Source organism: Pelobates fuscus, chromosome 4, assembly GCF_036172605.1.
Source record: "Pelobates fuscus isolate aPelFus1 chromosome 4, aPelFus1.pri, whole genome shotgun sequence".
In the NCBI taxonomy this organism is placed as follows: Eukaryota; Metazoa; Chordata; class Amphibia; order Anura; family Pelobatidae; genus Pelobates; species Pelobates fuscus.
This window is the reverse complement of record NC_086320.1, coordinates 306,736,360-306,757,023: the sequence shown is the minus strand read 5'-3', so window position 1 is coordinate 306,757,023 and position 20,664 is coordinate 306,736,360. Positions and strand designations below refer to the sequence as shown.

The 20,664-nt window shown below is 43.1% G+C and overlaps 1 protein-coding gene across 7 annotated transcripts in view; it reads right to left on the bottom strand.

The window, feature by feature from the left end:
* PPP1R9A (protein phosphatase 1 regulatory subunit 9A) overlaps positions 1-20,664 on the bottom strand; it is a 252,259-nt gene that overhangs the window by 20,492 nt on the left and 211,103 nt on the right. For 3 of the 7 annotated variants that reach the window (XM_063452273.1, XM_063452275.1, XM_063452274.1), the window contains exons 12-13: positions 14,201-14,239; positions 449-618 (exon numbers count right to left, since the gene is read on the bottom strand). In XM_063452273.1, the coding sequence (XP_063308343.1) occupies positions 449-618; positions 14,201-14,239 (209 nt within the window). The remainder of the gene's footprint in view (positions 1-448; positions 619-14,200; positions 14,240-20,664) is intronic. The other 4 variants (XM_063452276.1, XM_063452280.1, XM_063452277.1 and 1 more) reach the window with 3 other exon arrangements.

Below are 20,664 nucleotides of genomic sequence, written 5' to 3'. Positions count from 1 at the left end.
TACCTCAACTTGTGCCAGACAAATCTGAAGGTTGGCTGTTTTAAATATTTGAGCTGCTGCTCCCACCCACCTTCCCTTCAATTAGGAACCTATGTCGTGACCTTATTATGGGATATAAGTCGCCCTCCTAGTCATCACAGGAGGGTGTATTTGGTTTAAGATACATTTTTGGCTCCTGGCTTTGGGGGCGGAGCCTTGGAAAGTGGTTATGGTTAATATGTTGGTTTGGTTTAAAGTTATGGTTTTATTATTATTATTATTATGCTTGTTGATGTTTAATTGGAATTGTGAAATTCGGAATAAAGGTTCATGGTCATTCTCCAAAGTATATTATTGAAGTTATTAAATAAGCAATTTTATAAAATAAGTTGTTTGTGTTTATTTATATTATGTATCATTAAGATTGCATCGTTCAAACCTTATGAAATCAGGCTGATTAATAACTCACAGTTTGTCGTACCTTCCTTTCAATGCTGTCTTCTCCATCAGTGGAACTGATGCTGTCGCACAATCTGGTTCGAGATGGTTTCTGACGTTTGCTCTTCACAATTAGTTGAGCTCGTGTTTTGAGGGCTTTGGAGTCCAGCCTTTCTGTCTCCGGTACCACTTCATTAAAATCTGGAAAGGAAATGTCTCTTTATAAGACACACATTTAGAAGACGATCACGGACTATACTTTCTATGATTAAACTGAGAACAAAGATATTTTACAAGGGAATTGTCCATTTTCGGTCAATTTAGGGAATGGTAAACCTGGAAAAATGGCTGATGTGGAGAATTTCTTTGGTTCAAATATTTTTGACCCTGCCAGAAAGCAGAACTGTGAAACTAAGTAGTACGGATACTGCGATTGCTGGGACACATTTTGATAGAGATATCAAACTAGCTTCTTAAATTCTAGTATAGTTATATTCATCTAACCCTAATCTTCTGATGGAGGAGAAACACATGTAAGACAGCTCAGTTCTTACCTTTGTGGAAGTCAGGAGGTGTATAAATGTGTCTTAAATAAGTGATATAAATGTTATCTACATTAGAGCTTATGGCATCTTTGTAAACAAAGATAAATATATCTCTACTGGGAATCGACAACTAACTGAATATTTATTACCTGAAATTACAGATAAACTATGAAATACATTAAACCTATGCAAAATTGTGTTTTCAAGATCTGTAAAGTTTGATCAAAATTACAAAACTATTTTATTGAAAAATGTATATAGTCTTATTCCTATAGCTCTTACCTGTATAGATTGCCACAGTCTTTGCAAAGAAATTAACATTTTTCTAAAGTCATGGCTCAAAGCACTCTAAATACTTTAATGTATGCCTACATACTGTGCTCTCAAAACTAGTGTGTTCTCCTTCCTATAATACGGCCCACGCAATATGAAAAGATCATTATTTTATTGCTAATCAATGATCTTGTGTAGAATTGTCCTGCATTTCAAAATACAATAATTAAATAACAATAAGTTACACATTTAAATTCTCTAATGAGGGACTAAAGATAATCTGATTATTCGAATTAATCTAATTTAAACATAGAATGAACCACTAATTTAATATTGTATGCATAAAATCAAAACACAGTTTGTAAAACTACACTGGCTCGTACAGCTACATCTCATCCTCCCAACTGCTGAGTACCAAATATTGTCAGACACATTATGATCCAGTCAGTACATTAAATGTTTGATGCATATTTATAATGGCCAGACCTTGTTTATTTGTTTACCGATTCCCTTCAGCCGCTGTTAGAGCATAATTTGCAGTAATAATGGGACAGGTGACACTAACAAGCACTTTTATACAGATTTCTTCTGTATGACTTTCCCTTTTTATGTTACTTCTTGATAGCTACCATATGGATTAGTTATCTTACTCTGGATATGTAAGTGCTATTAAGTATGCCCGAAATAAAGTCACAGGTGAAATTATTTGTGTGATGTATTTATTTAGGAATTCATTCTTCACTTCGTACTAGGGAGCTAGTAACTCCTTAGTTAATTGTTTGCCCAGGAAGAGAACCTGATTGAAACAACAGAGCAGACCCGGTAAGAATAACTCATTTATGTTAGATTTTTATTGATGGGGAAATCTCTAGGGATTACTCAATTGTGTATAAGATGTTTTTAGAAACAAATAAAAAAAAAACACCTAACACCCTGACACGACCGGGTAATCCCTAAATCCTGGACAGGTAGGTGTGTCTTGAGGACTGGTTCGGAAACCACTGCTTTTGTTTATTGTTACTAATTTGTAGTCTCTCTAAACCCCGACTATTCTTCAGAAAAGGTTTATTATGTGTAATGCATTTGTTAAATTTTACTACCAGCATACATGAGCCAACTTATACGAACAAGTATGTTGGTGGGGGAATTTATAAAAAAAAAAAATGTTTCGCAGGTTGAAAGATGACCACGATAGAGACTACACAAAATATGTGGTGTTCAAGCTGTCATGGGATGAAACTTGAAACAATTGAACAAAATGAAAACAAATAATTCCTAAATGGTGATTGGCTCCAATAAACAAAGATCAAAATAAATTCATACAAGTGCTGGCTTTTGGCAGTGTCAGGTATATGCTTTGATTGTGAGAGGGAGAAATGCAAATATGGTCTTCATTCTGAATAATCCAGGTAAGAAGTCATTTGTGCAGAAATGCAACAACGAACACATGTGCAGCATGGAAAAGTTCATAAAGCATCATTTTTTGGTAATGAATATAGTGGGGCCTATTTGCGGCCTTCTGTAAGACACAATGTCTATTCCGTCACAGTTTAGGATGAACAGTGTAGCAAGCCATTCAGCACTGATGGAATTGTGAATGCTGAGAAATAGAGATGTCCCGAACAGTTCGCTGGCGAATAGTTCCCGGCGAACATAGCTTGTTCGCGTTTGCCACGGATGGCGAACATATGCGATGTTCGGTCCGCCCCCTATTCGTCATCATTGAGTAAACTTTGACCCTGTACCTCACAGTCAGCAGACACATTCTAGCCATCAGCAGCAGACCCTCCCTCCCAGACCCTCTCACCTCCTGGACAGCATCCATGTTAGATTCATTCAGAAGCTGCATTCTTTTTTTTTTTAGACAGAAGTGTGTTATATTTGAGCATGCTAGGCTGAATGTGCGTATATCATGGCTAGTTGCACTGAGGGTATGAGTATATAGCAGTACATTGTTGTGAAAGATGGCTGTCATGTTTAGGGTGTAGCTTGCACGTTATCAACTGTGTATTTATATCAGCAGCTCCACCACTAGTTTTAAACCAAGTGTGAACGCCCCATGAGATGAGACTAGTGAATAACATAATACATGAACGATTAAGGTAAAGGCATGTAAGGAACTACGACAATAAACTCTTTAGGAGGTGAAATAATGACATGTTTAAATGCTTGCTACTTTACGATTAGTTCATGTGCAGAGAGCAGTTCATGTGATCAAAGGCATGGTGTTGAGGATCGGCTATAGTGGGACATGCTTGGCAGGCTGCTGTTTACTGCTTGTGCTCATCCGATCGCTTCTGGGCGCCAGGTGCAGACCCTGGGAGTCCCTGATACCTGGAACAACAAAGGCAAGTCTCTGGCTGAGTGCTGGGTTCGCGCCTTGAGGTGGTGGAAGCTTGTTTTGTCGGGTGGTCGGATCTGTCCCGGTGGTGCTTCACGTCCGGTGCGGGATTATGGTGGTTTAAGGTGGAGGTGAGTGCTTGACGTGGGGCAGGCTCTGCATTTCTGTTTGTGCCTCCGGTCCCGTCTTCGACGCCTTTTGCGTTGGTGGATTTTAATGGGGACTGCTTCGATTAGCTGTGGTGGAGCTTGTTGGGGCTGTGGTGGAGCTTGTTGGAGCTTCCTGCTTGTTATTTGCTTCCAAAATTGATTAAAGAGTCTGTCCAGCTTAGACTCAATATCCTGCCATGCTTTGCTGGTACCAGGAGGACACGCGGCTGCCGCCATATTGGGAGAGTCGCAGATGAGTATGTCAGCCTGGGCGGTTGTGCTCTGTGCGTCCATTAGCTCCAGACAGCCTCTCAGGGGTGGACCGGGATAACTCCCACCAATCCGAGGGGGGGGGGTTACGGAGCTCCTGCCGGGAAGTAGCTGCTCCTGGGCATCCCAGGATCGGGAGATCGGACGCCTCTCCCGCCCAGTGAGCACCAGGCCACACTTGCCACGTGGAGGTAAGTAAGACTCTGTCAAGTTGCTGACCGCTATTAAGCATGTCGGGTCAGTCAGGTAGGAGCAACATTGCTGGGTCATCCCCTTCTGGGGTGAAATTCGCTTGTTGATAGCTGCTTAAAGTGAGAAATTGAGAGAGCTCACATGAAGTGCGTCTTTCCTCCATGACAGCTAGGTCCCGCCCCCCGTAAACTGCAGTCTTAGTGAGAGAAGGGACAGTGTAGCTGCTGCTGATTTAATAGGGAAATCGATAGCTAGGCTAGTGTATTCAGTGTCCACTACAGTCCTGAAGGACTCATCTGATCTCTGCTGTAAGGACAGCACCCCCAAAAGCCCTTTTTAGGGCTAGAACATCAGTCTGCTTTTTTTTCCCCTGTGTAATCTAATTGCAGTTGCCTGCCTGCCAGCATGTGTGTCAGGCTCACAGCGTATACTGTGCCCACTTGCCCAGTGCCACCACTCATACCTGGTGTCACAATAGCTTGCATTTAAAAAAAACAAAAAACTTTTTTGACTGTAATATAATAGCAGTCAGTTTCCTTCACACGTGTGCGTTTCAGGGCCTGCCAGGGCACAATGTCACACCAGTGCAACTCATATCTGGTGTAACAGTAGTGTACATTAAAAAAAATAAAAAAAATTTTGACTGTAATAGATTGAATAGCAGTTAGTTGTCTGCAAGCGTGTGTGTCAGGCCTACAGCGTCTACTCTGCCAACTTCTGCCAGTGCACAGTGCCACTCATATCTGTTGTCACAGTAGCTTGCACGCATAATACCACTAATTGAAAAAAAAATGACAGGCAGAGGCAGGCCACCCTGCAGGGGCCGTCATGGTGCTGTGATTCCCTTTGGCCCTAGAATAATGCCCAGTGTTCAGAGGCCACGTACCCTGAACTCGAAATGTTCTGAGGACATAGTTGACTGGCTAACACAGGACACCCAATCTTCTACAGCTTCTGCTCGGAACCTTGACGCACCATCCTCCTCCAGCTTAGCTTCGGGCACATCTCAAGTTACCACTCGCCCGCCTACCGCCACCACCAACACTAGCACCACAGCCGCTTCACTTGATCTGTCAGAGGAGTTATTTACACATCAGTTGGAAGAAATGAGTGATGCGCAACCATTATTGCCAGAGGATGTAGATAACAGGGATATGTCTCAGTCAGGCAGCATTACACACATGGACGTACGGTGTGATGATGATGATGATGTTGTACCCGCTGCTGCTTCCTTTGCTGAGTTGTCAGATACAAGTGAAGCGGTTGGTGATGACGATGCGTCCGTGGATGTCATGTGGGTGCCCGCTAGAAGAGAAGAAGAACAGGGGGAAAGTTCAGATGGGGAGACAGAGAAAAGGAGGAGACGAGTTGTAAGCAGGGGGAGGTCATCGCAAGGAGCTAGTGGCACAGTCAGACAGCATGCATCGGCACCCGGAGTCAGCCAGACAGCACGCCAATCAACACATGCTGTTGCCACCACCAGAATGCCGTCATTGCAGAGCTCAGCAGTGTGGCATTTTGTTGGTGTGTCTGCCTCTGACAACAGTTTGCGGTGTTTGCGGTGCGTTAAACGGGGAGTTTGGTCTGTCACTGTGAAGCGGGCGTAACCCTTACACTACCTGATCGATACAACATCATACCTGATGTTTTAAAGCACGTTATTCCAAACAATTTAGGAATGTTAGCTGATTTATGCCCTTTATGGATTAAAACCAGACTCTGCATCAACTATGTAATTTTCCATGGGAGTTTTGCCATGGATCCCCCTCCGGCATGCTACAGTCCAGGTGTTAGTCCCCTTGAAACAACTTTTCCATCACTATTGTGGCCAGAAAGAGTCCCTGTGGGTTTTAAAATTCGCCTGCCCATTGAAGTCTATGGCGGTTCGCCCGTTTGCGAACATTTGCGGAAATTCGCGTTCGCCGTTTCGCCAGAGAGACCACCGGACCACAAGGAAAAAAGGTAAATTTCAACCCCCCCTCACCCTGCCACCCGACCTGTCACCCCCCTCACCCTGACACCCCACCTGTCACCCCCTGTCAACACCCTGTCACCCCCCTCACCCTGCCACCCGACCTGTCACACCCTGTCACCCCCCTCTCCCTGTCACTTCACCCTGTCACCGCACCTGTCACTGCCTCTCACTCTGTCACCCCGTCTCACCCTGCCACCCCACCTGTCACCCCCTCACCCTGACACCCCACCTGTCACCCCCCTGTCAACACCCTGTCACCCCCTCTCACCTCCTGTCAACACCCTGTCACCCCCTCACCCTGACACTCCACCTGTCACCCCTTGTCAACACCCTGTCACCCCCTCACCCTTCCTCACCCTGCCACTTCACCCTGTCACCCCCTCTCACCCTGCCACCCCACCTGTCACCCACTCTCACCCTGTCACCCCACCTGTCACCTCCTGTCAACACCCTGTCACCCCCTCACCCTGCTACCCCACCTGTCACCCCTCTCTCACCCTGCCACCCCATCTGTCACCCCCTCACCCTGTCACCCCCTCTCACCCTGACACCCCACCTGTCACCACCTGTCAACACCCTGTCACCCCCCTCACCCAGTCACCCCACATGTCACCCCCTGTCACCCCCTCACCCTTCCACTTCACCCTGTCACCCCCTCTCACCCTGTCAACCCACCTGTCACCCCTCTCACCCTGTCACCCCCCTCTCACCCTGACACCCCACCTGTCACCCCCTGTCAACACCCTGTCACCCCCCTCTCACCCTGCTTTCTCAGTGTCTGAATTTTGCAGTCTGTATGGCCCCGTATAGCTTCGTATACTAGCTGTATTCCTGACAACCACTAGAGGGTGCTGCCACTGGTATGACCTAGTTTGACTTGGTTATGTGAAATACAAGGTCAAACTTTATCAATTGCTGATCATAGTGAAGCACTGCATTTCTCTATGAGCAGCACTTTATTGGACAAGGGCAGCATTAATCACACATGTGCTTGTCTTACCAATGCTTCTCTATGGAGAAGCATTGGGTTACACAAGAAGGTGAAAATAAGATAGATTGAAGAATGTTGTCACTGAAGGCGGAAAATAAGATAGATTGAAGAATGTTGTCACTGAAGGCGGGTGGCTGAAGTCTTTGCTGGAGTCTTTGCGCTACAAATCTGGTAAGAAACCTATTTGATAAATTTGATTTTGGGAGGCTGTGAAACCCAATCGGGAGTAGAACACTATAGCATTAGCAATACATGATTCTATGACCATTGGATTGGGCAACGGAGAGAGAATGAATGACATAGTGTGACCAAGGACAGGGTGTGGAAGAAACTAACCCAGCACTGGATTTATAGTAAGTTTTATCTTTATTTTACAGTTTTTGGCCATAAATCAAGGGGCATAAATTATATTGCAAAGGGCTTAGAGACATTATTTAAGCTGGTTTCTGAATATGTAGTTTGTTCTCACTTCAATAAAAGGTAAGGATGTAATATACTGAGATTGTGATTGTGGGTGCAAACCATGAAGTTGCTGAACAAAGAGTTTTAGTGATTTTGCTTAGTGTGCAGTGGAAGAGGACTGTCAGTTCTGTTTTCTAACTCCATTCAAGATCCTATAGGCAATGGGGTATGGCATACTTGCCAGGGTTGAAGTTTCACTTTCCAATAGCTAGTGGGTGTGTGGACATTTTAAAAGAACACTATAGGGTCAGGAACACAAAAATGTTTTCCTGACCCTATAGAGTTAAAAACACATGTAGGGTCTCTGGCCCTCTCTTTCCCCTCTATAATATTAAGAAAACGTATCTTATTCCCAGCGCCGCGTGGGTCTGCAGGCACTGGCCTCCTTGGCTGTTATGATCAGAATTGATTATCTCAGCCAATCACAATGCTTACCCATACGAAATCATTGGATTGGCTTAGATCGTCAATTCTGATGATCTCAGCCAAGGAGGCCAGTGTCTGCGGCTACTTTTATTCAACTAATTTGTCTAACATTTGGTTCCCTCTTTGATTCACTCTGTTCATTGTCAACTAAATGCTAGTTTGAAATGGATACCATTGCTTCAGTGAGATTCATCTGAAAATAGCTTAACTGCGCTTAAACCAAATTTCATCGATACAAAAAAAGTAGGATTTAGGGAAGATTTGAGAGTTAGGAATGATTATAGTAACACATGGAGGCTTAGAGTTGGGTGCAGTTACCTTACCCTGGTCTGTATCAGTGAATTGGGTCAAATTAATAAAAGGAATTTGGTTACAACCTAGTTGTTTGTTAATAGCCAAATCAGCTAAGCTAAATTAAAGTGAATATTCAATTAAAGTAACCAAATTCACCTTTCATGAATAGGCAGATGTTTTATATTTGGGTAAATAAGCTCTATGTCTATTAATACCAAAGTGCTTGAGAACAACACTAGTTAGGTTTAATCGTATTGTAGTACCAAAGTGCTTGAGAGTAGCTATCTAAATATGTTTATTTGAAGAGAGAGGAAGGAAGACAATTTTGTAAAATGTTTTTAAGAAGTTTTAGTTTATTGTTAGGGCCATTTTTCACAGGTACATCAAAAAAAGAGTTTCAAAAAGTGAGGCGGGGAGGGCTAGGGGGCAGAGGCGGCTCTCTAAGTAAGAGATTTAGGCGGCCGCCTCAGGCAGTGGCGAACACACGATCCGTGGGGCCCCAGTGCAAAAATTGATCCATGGGCGCTTACTCTGTGCGGGCCGGGGCCGCAACACATGGCCCCCTGCGACCGCAGTATGTACGCCACTGCGTGCAAATACATACACTTAAAGGACCACTATAGGCACTCAGATCACTTCAGCTCAATGAAGTGGTCTGGGTGCCTGGTCCCTCTAGTTTTAACCCTGCAGCTGAAAATAATGTTTCACTGAGGGTTAATCCAGCCTCTAGTAGCTGTCTCACTGACAGCTGATAGAGGACATTCCGCGATTCTCACTGTGAAAATCACAGTGAGAAGATGCTGGACGTCCATAGGAAAGCATTGAGTAATGCTTTCCTATGGGCGGTTTGAATGCGCACGCGGCTCTTGCCGTGCATGCGCATTCAGAGCTGAGAGGCGGATTGGGGAGGAGAGATCCCCAGCATCAAGGGAGCCTGGCGCTGGAGAAAGGTAAGTGCTGAAGGGGTTTTAACCACACACACTGTCACGAACAGACGCATACACACTAGCTAACAGACACATACATTTACTAACAGACACACACAGTGACAGACAGACATATATACACACTTACTGACAGACATACACACTCACTTACAAAACATGCACTCTCACTGACTAACACACTCACTAACAGACACCAAACAGACCCACTAACAGACACACACAAACTAACACGCTCAGTAACAGACACACACAGTAACACACTCACTGACACACACTAACACACACACACTGACCCTCACTAGCAGACACACACTCAATAACAGACACACACAAACTAACACACAACTAACACACACAGTAGCACAAAAACTAATACACTCACTGACACACTAGCAGATAACACTCAATAACAGACACACACAACTAACACACTCAGTAACAGACACACACACACAGTAACACACACACTGACACACAAAAATTAACACACACACTCATATGTTTTTATTTAATTTAACCCCCCAGCCTCCCTACCTTTGGGAGTGCTGAGGGGATTCCCTGTGGTCCAGTGGAGTCGCGCGCGGCTTACTGATGCCGGAGCTGTAGTGACGTCATATTCTGACTCCGGCATCACTGCGGTGCGCGCGAGGGAGCTGGGCAGAGAGCGTTCAGGGGATAATGCTCACTTGCGCGCCCACCATGTAACGCCACTGCCAGCCTCGGGGGGCCCTGAGGTGGCCAGCTCCTGGGCCCCCCAGGGGAAGAGGCTGGCAAACTGACCACTGGCGATATGTACGCCAGTGGCCTCAGGCCTCGCGCTCATGGTGGCCTCGCGGCTGCCTAAATCGTCTTAGGGCAGTGCGACATGCCGTGATCTTGGTCAGAGACCGAGGGGGCCCGGAGGCTTGCCCTTTATGTCACCGGGTGCGAGGCCCCTCCACACCGCCTGCCCTGGAGAGAGCCAGCCTCCAGTCTGCAACTCTGCCAGGTGCAGAGCTGCAGACTGAGGGGTCTCGCGATCTCAGTCAATCGGGTTACCACGGCAATCCTCTGACTGGAGATCGCAAGACTTACCACGTGGTCTGCAGCTCTGCACCCAGCGGAGCTGCAGACCGGATAGGGAGCCCACTGGACAACCAGGGATACAGCCTGCCCATCGGACCACAAGGGAATAAGTTTATTATAAAGGTATTTATGACCCCCTGCCCTGTCACAGTCTCAGCTCCCCCCACCCCCTACCCTGTCACAGCACCCTACCACCTTCTGCCCCCCCTGTCCCCCTGCCCTGTCACAGCCCCCTTATACCCACTGCCCCAGCCACCCTAATTCTCTGCCCCCTACCCTATCACTGCCCTCCTTCCACCCTCTTCCCCAGCCACCCTCTGCCCTCCTACCACCCCCTGCCCTGTCACAGCCCCCCTACCACCCCCTGCCCCAGCCATCCTACCACCCTCTGCCCCCTACCACCTCCTACCCTGTCACGGCCCTATTACAACCCCCTCCTCCAGCCACCCTACCACCCCCTGCCCCAGCCACCCTACCACCAACTGCCCCCTACCCTGTCACTGCCCTCCTATCACCCTCTGCCCCCTTACCACCCCCTGCCCTGTCACAGCCCCTCTACCACATGCTGCCCCAGCCCTCCTACAACCCTCTGCCCCAGCCTTCTTACCACCCCCTGCCCCAGACACCTTACCACCCCCTGCCCCAGCCACCCTACCATCCTCTGCCCCAGCCACCATACCACCCTCTGCCCCAGCCCCCTACCGCCCCATGCCCTGTCAAAGCTCTACTACCACCCCCTGTCACTGCCCTCCTACCACTCTCTGCCCCACCCACTGCCCTGTCAAAGCCCCCCTACCCACCCCCTGTCCCAGCCCCCCTACCACTCCCTGCCCAAGCCACCCTACCATCCACCACCACTCCCTGCCCCAGTCAACCCCTGCCCCAGCCCCCTACCACCCCTTCCCTGTCGCAGCCCCCAATCAACCCCTGCCCTAGCCCCTCTACCACCTCCTTCCCTGTCACAGCCCCCATCACCCCTTTCCCAAGCCACCCTCTGCCCCAGCCATCTACCACCCCTACCATGTCACAGCCCCCCTACCACCCCATGCCCCATCCCCCCCACCCTCTGCCCCAGCCCCCAACACCCCTTGTCCTGTCAAATGCCTCTGCCTCCCCTGCCCTGTCACAGCTCCCCACCACCCCTGCCCTGTCACAGCCCCCTGCCACGTCCTGCCCTGTCACAGCTCCCCCACCACCCCTGCCCTGTCACAGCCCCCTGCCCTATCACAGCTCCCCACCTCCTACCCTTTCACAGTCCCCCCAATTCCTACCCTGTGACAGCCCCCCATCTCCTACCTTGTCACAAACCCCCACCACCTCCTACCCTTTCACAGACCCCTACCCTGTGAAAGCCCCCCTACCACCCCCTGCCCTGTCACACCACCCCTACCACCCCTGCCCTGTCAGCGCACCCCCGTCCTGTCACAGCTTTCCCACCCTATCAAAGCCCTCTACCCTGTCACAGCTCCCCCTACCCTGTCACAGCGCCCCACCCTGTCACAGCCCCACCACACCCTGTGACCCCACACACACCCTATCACAACCTTCCCACACACACACCCTGACACAGCCTTCCTTCGCACACCTTGTCATTCCCCACCCATTCCCTATCATTACCACACACACTGACACCCCTTTCACACACACTGTCACCCCCTACACATACACTATCACCATTCCCAAACACATTCAGTCACCACACACTGTCACCCCGCTTAAACCCACCTAATCCTGTCACTTTCACCCACTCCAACAATACCAAACTCACCTGCCCTTGCTTTGCCACACTTACCCTATCACTTTAGCCCGCCAATCCTGTCAGACTCACCTTCTCTTGCACTGTCACACTCACTCTACCACATAAACCCTTACAATCCTCCAACTGTGCAACACTCACCCCAAACCCTGTCACATACAGGTAGACAATGCCAGATACACTCAGAAATACACACACCGGCACTTATGTATACATGACTGCAAGGCTATGTAACCATACCCCTCAGTAGTGTATAAACGATTGGCATAATTGCTAATTAAATGTGTTGATTGCAAATTAAGTTAGTTTGCATATTATGCCATAACTACAGTCAGAGAGATCACAATGCCGCAGCACAGGGAGCCGTGACACTGCAAGTCTCTGAACAATGAATACAGAGACTAGCTCTCTGTATCCGGCGCTGCAAGCTTGTCCTTGAATATAACTACAGCACCCTATACACACAAGGCAACCCCTATTTATTTATTTTTAGTTTGGGTGTTAGTGGGAGCCTCATGTTTGAGTTTCGCCTAATCTTTATCGCAAGCAAGCTTTAGTACTTAGTAGAGCACCCTTTTGCTGTTATGACCTGCTGCAAACGAGAGGCATAGCCAGACACCAGCTTCTGGCAGCGTTCCTGAGGAACTTTAGAACATTAATCATGAGCAATGGCCTCCAGTTCAGTAATATTTTTTGGTCTGCATGCTGCAACCGCCCTTTTCAAATCCCACCAAAGATTTTCTATGGGGTTCAAGTCAGGTGACTGTGATGGCCACTGTAGAATTTTCCAGAACTTCTTCTGCAATCAAGCCTTGGTGGAATTGGAGGTATACTTGGGATCATTGTCTTGTTGGAGAGTCCAATGACGTCCAAGCTTCAGCTTCCTCACAGACATAATAAAAAAAATTTTCAGAGGATTTCCTGATACTTCAATGTATCCATCCAGGTATCATAAATCCTGATACTTCAATGAATCCCAGAGCATCACCAAGCTACTAGCATGCTTAACTGTAGACATTGTTGTTTTCCATGTGTGCTTCATTCTTCTTCCTCCAGACATACTGAAACCTCAGTACCTGTTGCCACCAACGCTTGCTGCAGGTCTTTAGCAGCCACTTGAGGGTTTTTCACAACATGCCATCTCAGAAATCTGGTTGAAGCATTTGATAGCTGCCTTTTTCTGCCCTGTCCAGGTAGTTTAACCACTGTTCCTTCAACTTTCAATTTGCGAACTATGCTTCCAACTGTGTCTCTAGGTTCATTCAGTGCCTTTACTATCTTTTTGTATCCCGTTCCTTGTTTGCGATTGTGATTATCTCTTCTCTTAAACTTGTGGACTATTCTTTTGATTTAGCCATATTTCTAACATGCATTCAACGTGACTCTCAACAAACCCTTAGCCAGTTCGGTATTTCAAGTGTTCCAGCTCAAGCTGACGCCCTTGATTAGTTGCATCAGGTGTGCTTGAGACAACATCTGTTTGGCATATTTGTGCTGTTGTGAAGGACTCTATTCAGAGGTTAAATAATTATGGGGCTGGAGAAGTTATTACAAGTTGTTTTTTCAGTTAAATTTGGGGAATCTAGTTTAAACATTCGTTGTGTTACGCTATTTCAATTGCTTTTGTTTGATTTGCTCATTGCAAACAGCGGAAAGTCAGTAACTTCTGACAACCTGTTTTTCAATGGGGGTTGAATAATTTTGATTACAACCGTATGTGCAGCATTTCAAACAGAATGCTGCACAAACAAACACGGCATTGTGATCTCTTCTGAACGCTTCTAAAAGCAGAAGTTGTTATGATGGTTGGAGTAACCCTCGAAACACTCTATATTTATATATCTGTTTAATGGTCAGGTTGGCTATTGTGGGAGAGTTCATATATTTCGTATAAACATCTGTGACTCAAAGCAATACATTTTAATGGAATGTAAAGAGAATATTGTATTGTTTTCTCAAATTAAATTCATTACAAATTGCACTTGGGACAAATGACTACAATTCAACATTGCAAATATTCTTTTGCAATTATAAAAAATTCAGAGCATTTAACATATTGATACAATATCTTTACAACTAAAATCTACTTCCACTTACCAAATACATCATCAGGTTCTCCTCCCTTCACTGCTCCTTCTGCAAATGTGCAAAATGACCAGTTAATTATGAGTTAATGGGGTTAGCAGACACATTGCGATTTGATTATGATAAATTAAAGCAGTGTTTCAAATGGATCGATGAATGTATTACAAGAAAACAAAATAATGGGTGAAAAAATAAAATGTCCCGTATATGTCTGTTATGTTTGTGGACTATATTTCCCAAGTCACCGCTGGTCTATATCATTCCCATCATTTCCAAGAATTTGGGGTTCTAATACATTTGTGTACAATAAGAGCATAAAAAATTGAGTAATCATATATTACAAGTTATATGACTTATCTACATGTTCTACTGTACTATGCATAGAAAAATTTCTTGAAATAATGCTATTGCTAAAGCTATACATGTACGATGGTGGTCGTGAATGACCAAAGAGAACAACTAGATGACCACTTGAGTGATCATAGAACATAAAATTTAGCTACTGATAAATGATTTTCTTCTGTATGGCAGCAGTCCATAAACGTTTATACTAAAACACAAAAGATTAATCCGACATGAAGCAGCAGAATTCACTTGGCAAACATGTTCTCATCCTTATTTGTTCCCAACCTGCATTGTCCAGTTAGTCAAACAGCTGAGTAAACGAAGAAATATGCCAAGTGAGGACAGCTGAAGCATAAATGGCACTCATATTCAAGGTTCAAGGTTATGGCACTCATATTCAAGGTTGAGACCATATGAATTAATACCATACAGAAGAAATTTATTCAGAACCTGCGAGATCTTCTAAAGCTTTATAAAAACCAAAACTCTCTGATCTTTTACACATTGTCTTGTGTGATCCACATGAAGAAAGATATTGTCCTGAAAAGTGGTCAGTGAAATACTAAAAAATATGCCAGAGCCATAACAGTGCCCAAAACATTGGTTAAAAAAGAACAAATAGCAACGGTCATAAATTCATACCTCCCAACTAAACAATATGATACAATAGGCATAACGGAAACATGGTGGGATGAGACACATGACTGGGCAGTTAACTTAAATGGGTACACGTTATTTAGGAAGGATAGGAAAAACAAGAAGGGTGGTGGGGTATGTTTATATGTCAACCATGAGTTAAAATCAAATCTTAGGCATGTGGAGTGTGACGAGGAAAATGTGGAAGCTTTATGGGTAGATATCTGCTTGGGTCAAACAAGGGGAAATCAATTATTGGTTGGGATATGTTATGAACCACCTAATGTAAATATTAATGAGGAAGAACAGCTGGGAAAGCTGCAAATCAGGGTAACACGTTCATTATTGGAGAGTTTAATTACCCGGACATAAATTGGGATAGGGTGACTAGTAATTCAGCAAAGGGAATCAGGTTTTTGAATGTGTTAAATGACACCTTTTTGTCACAACTGGTACAAGCACCCACTAGAAAGGATGCTTGTCTGGATCTCCTTATAACAAACAATGTTGATCTTTTGACCAACATTCAAGTAGGGGAGCATTTGGGAAATAGTGATCACAATATGTTAATATTTTATAAATAAATTTAAAAAAAGCAAAAGCACGTGGGGTATACTAAAACATATAATTTTTTAAAAGTCAATTTCAATAAGATTAGGGCAGCTCTACAACATATCAACTGGCATAAACTCCTTAGTGAAAAAAAACACTGAGGATAAATGGAAACTATTCAAACAAATATTAGAAAGGTACATTTCTCAGTATGTACCATTGGGTAATAAATATAAAAGAAACAAACTGAAACCAACGTGGCTTAGTAGAGAAGTAAAACAAGAGATTAAAAATAAGAAAAGGGCATTTAAATCATACAAATCAGAGGCATCCTATATAAGATATAAGGAAGTCAATAATGCTCGCAAAAATGCAATTAAAGTGGCTAAACTTAGCAATAATCAGCATGGTTTTATGAAACATAGGTCAAACTAACCTAATTGCATTCTACGAAGAAGTAAGTAGAAGTATAGATGTATAGGGTGTTGCAGTGGACGTGATCTACTTGCATTTTGCCAAGGCATTTGATACGGTTCCTCACAATAAGTTAGTCTTCAAACTAAAAGAAATTGGTCTAGGGGGTTATTCTTGTTCTTGGGTAGAACTAAAATAAATTGGTCTAGATGGTTATTCTTGTTCTTGGGTAGAACATTGGCTTAAGGATAGAGTTCAATGAGTTGTCATTAATGGTACATTTTCAGGATGGACAAAAGTGGTAAGTGGTGTCCCTCCGGGTTCTGTTTTGGGGCCGCTTCTATTTAACATATTTATAAATGATCTTGAAATAGGCATTGAAAGCCATGTTTCCGTGTTTGGAGATGACACAAATCTTTGTAAAATAATAAAATGTGAGCAGGATATTGCTTTGCTGCAGAGGGGTTTGGATAGATTGGGGGACTGGGCACTAAAATGGCAGATGAAATGTAACGTAGAGAAATACAAAGTTATAAACTACGGGGTCAGGAATGCAGAAGCAACTTACACACTAAATGGTAGTGAATTAGGGATAACCACACATGAGAAAGATTTGGGAATTGTTATAGACAACAAATAAGGCGGCAATATGTAATGTCAATTTGCAGTTGCTAAGGCCAGTAAGGTTTTGAAATGTATAAATAGGGGCATAAATTCTTGGGCTAAAAATATAATTTTGCCTCTTTATAAATCGCTGGTAAGACCACACCTTGAATATGCTGTGCAATTTTGGGCACCTGTTCTAAAGAAGGATATCATGGCACTGGAAAGAGTGCAGAGACGAGCTACAAAATTGATAAAAGGAATGGAGCAATTTAGTTCCGAAGAAAGGTTAAAAAATTTAAATCTCTTTAGTTTGGAAAAAACGGCGCCTCAGAGGGGATATGATAACATTATACAAACAAAGTACAAACCATTATCTGGAACTCTATTCATAAACAGGGCTATACACAGGACACAAGGTCATACATTTAGGCTGGAAGAAAGGAGATTTCATCTAAGGCAAAGAAAAGTTTTTTTTTACAGTAAGAGCAATAAGGATATGGAACTGAACAGGTGGTTTTATCAGAGTTCATACTGATGTTTAAACTGCAATTGGATACAAACTTGCAAAAACATAACATACAGGGATAAAAATTCTAATTAGTAGGGTAATAGCTGCTTGATCCAAGGAGACATCTGACTGCTATTTTGGGGTCAAGAATGAGTTTTTTCCTAGTTTGTTGCAAAATTGAAAGTGCTTCAGACTAGCTTTTTTGCCTTCTTTTGGATCAACAGCAAAAACATATGTAAGGAAGGCTGAACTTGATGGACACAAGTCTCTTTTTAGCTATGTAATTATGTAACATTGGAAGCTAATCTAGCAGGACAACAAGATAGAAAGCAAGATGGGACATGATAATAAAGTAATGTACATCACTGGTGACACTGCAGGAGCTTGTCCCCCCCATAAAAGCATGTAAATTTGATGCTCACTGCACCAAAAAAACATTCAATGTTAAAAGGACACTAGAGTCACCCAGACCACGTCATTGAGATTAAGTGGTCTCGGAGCAGTTGCCCTGTCCTTTTAATCGTGCAATCTAAAATATTGCAGTTGTTTTAGACATGTCTTTCTGACACTGAGCAGGTCAAAACTCTATCACGTGACACAGAAGGTCATAGGAAAGCACAAAGTAAAATGCTTTCTATTGGGGAAGCAAAGATGGGCATGCGGCACTCATCATGCATGCTCATCAAGTCTCCAATGGTCCTCTATGAGTAGCATTGGATTGGACCATTGTTAGTGTTGGCCATACATCCTCATTGACATCGTGGGAGACACTGGAAAAAGATAAGTAAAAATTTTATTGTATTCATTTTTATTACAGATTGGTGTGGAGGGGGAAATTTACCTTTATATAAGTAGGGACAGGGGCACTGGTAGCTTTAGGAATACATGTTTGTATTCCTAATATTTATAGTGTTCATTTAAGCATGCCAACTCAATAGAGATAATTCTATCTTAGAAAAAATCAATTTGTGTAAGTTAAAATTCACTCTTTATTACTTTGTTAAATATACGACCACAAAGGTCACAGTGTAAAAAAGGAGCACAAATAAACCCACCACTTCACAATTTCCACCCAAATTGCCTGCACTTAATCATAAGTCCACAGGGCCATATATTTTTATCAAAGAAAAAAGGGGTTAAATGTAACCTACATGACAGGATTTATCCAAGGGATAATTAAGTGTCTCAGTTAAGCTAACATTTGAATGCTTTTTGTCTAAGCCCTGTTGACTACAGATGCTGTGCTTCGTGTGGTTTATTGAAGTTCAGTGGGATATACCTATTTGTGTTTTTTTTTTATATGGTCCTAGAGCAATGTAAGTGCCCATCTTCATATTCAATATCATTTGTATTAAGTAGCTTGGTAGTCAATCCAGGAAAGCAAAACTCAGATACTGGCAATGATCTGGATGAAAAAGCATGCATGAAACTTTTTGAGTCCCCGTTTGAAAGGATGTCTATAACTGGGGCAGTTACCATATTTGCTCATGTTGTTCCCAATAAAAAGCAAACCACAAATTTAGATAACCTTAAGCCAACCTAAATAATTAACACTAAATTGGTAATTAAAATGAAACGATGCACTAACCGTCTCAAAATATCAAGCAGCAATGAGGATCTCACAAGTGGAAAAACTAAAATACATTTATTGAAACCAACTATTAAAAACAAATAGTGAAATAATATTAAAATAATGAGAAGTTCTCCAGTCCAAGAGGCGTTTCACTGTTGTTTTTTTCAGGCGGAATAATCCTTCTTCTGTATGGATGTCCTTTTAAATGTGAGCAAGTTTCTTTTCACTTGGCTGATTGACCAATCCGTACCTTCATCTGGCAAAGGATTTCATTCGGTGGAGTGTGTTCGTATTCGTACACACCAAACTGGAAGTGACGTATCGGGGCTAAGAGCACCATGGGAACTTTTGGATTGCTAGAAACTTGAGATCTTTTGGATTACTGTTATATGTTTTATTTTGTAATTTAAAGAAAGGCTGTTTTTTTTATATTGGATTTTAATGTTTCTTATATGTTCTTGTATGTGTGTGTTCAGGGGACGTGTGGCTCTGCCCACGTATCCCAAACCGTTCAATTACAGATTGATCTTGGTGTCCAAAAAGCTCATCTTTATTTTTGCTCCAATTATTTCTGTTTTCAAAACAGGGTATAATTTTATTTTAGCAGTCAACAAAGAACATAAAGAATTCAATGATATAAAAATAGATTATAAAACACGTCTGTGGTAGAAAGTCTCTTATAAACACACAAAATTATAAAATATATGTAATAAGCAACTGCCATGTCACCTGATTCTTTTGGAACAGTCAGTAATATACCAGCCCCTACAAATTGATTTCCTTTTGGGCATTCATTGGATTCTCACCAATAACTACTTTTGGCTCAATAATCAGTTTTATGTATAGGGATGCGGAACGTTGATGGTGATCAGGTTCGCACTGGTGAATCTTTTTATGTCCTTTTGAGAGCACAATACAGTGTACCAAGGACATGATGGGGGAGGAGGGGGGGGGGGGGGTTAGAACCTGGTCCACAATGACATATTTTATATATCTTTAAAAAAAATTCTTCATTACTTAAACCAAACATAAGACTGTAAGCTCGTTTGAGCAGGGCCCTCGTCTATCTATTCTTCCTGTGTCACTGTGTAATTGACTAATTTATTGTAAATTTACCATCATATCATAATATTGTAAAGCGCTGCAGAATTAGTTGGCGCTATATAAATACCAATAATAATAATAATAATAGGTTATTTTTTTTATATAAGATTGTAGAAGATGAGGCACATTATTCAAACAGGTGGACACGAATAGTAACATCCACCAAAACAGCTGTCACTTCTCTCCATGGCTATTAAATGCCCCCAATGCACAATTCTTATGGATCAGATGTAACTGCACTGATCCAGATATATTCCATAAACAGGCACACAAAAAAGGATATTTTAGATAAAAATGTACCAAAAGGACCTCTTAGACATAACACATAAAGATGTTACAGAAGATGGTTAAATGAATGGTTTAAATATAAAAATAATACAAAAATATTAAAGACACAGATGATCAAATACCTTTATTTGCGACTTTAAATGTAACAGCCATCAAGTGAAAAAGTCAACAAAAATATTGGCCACTTTTAAAGAATGATGCTCTTTTTTTTCTTATAAATTAGATACTTACTGATCAAACCCTAATAACATACAGGGGAGTACCTAATTTAGAAAGAAGATTGTTCCAAAACGATACTAAACCATCTTCCAAACACACGTTTCTTAATAATTATAAAGGTTTTTATGGCTGCAGTACTTGTACATCAACGGGCAAAATAAAAAAGACCTGTAAAAAAATTCAAATATCCTCAACTAAAAGGAAAAGCATATGAAATGTAACAATTAATCA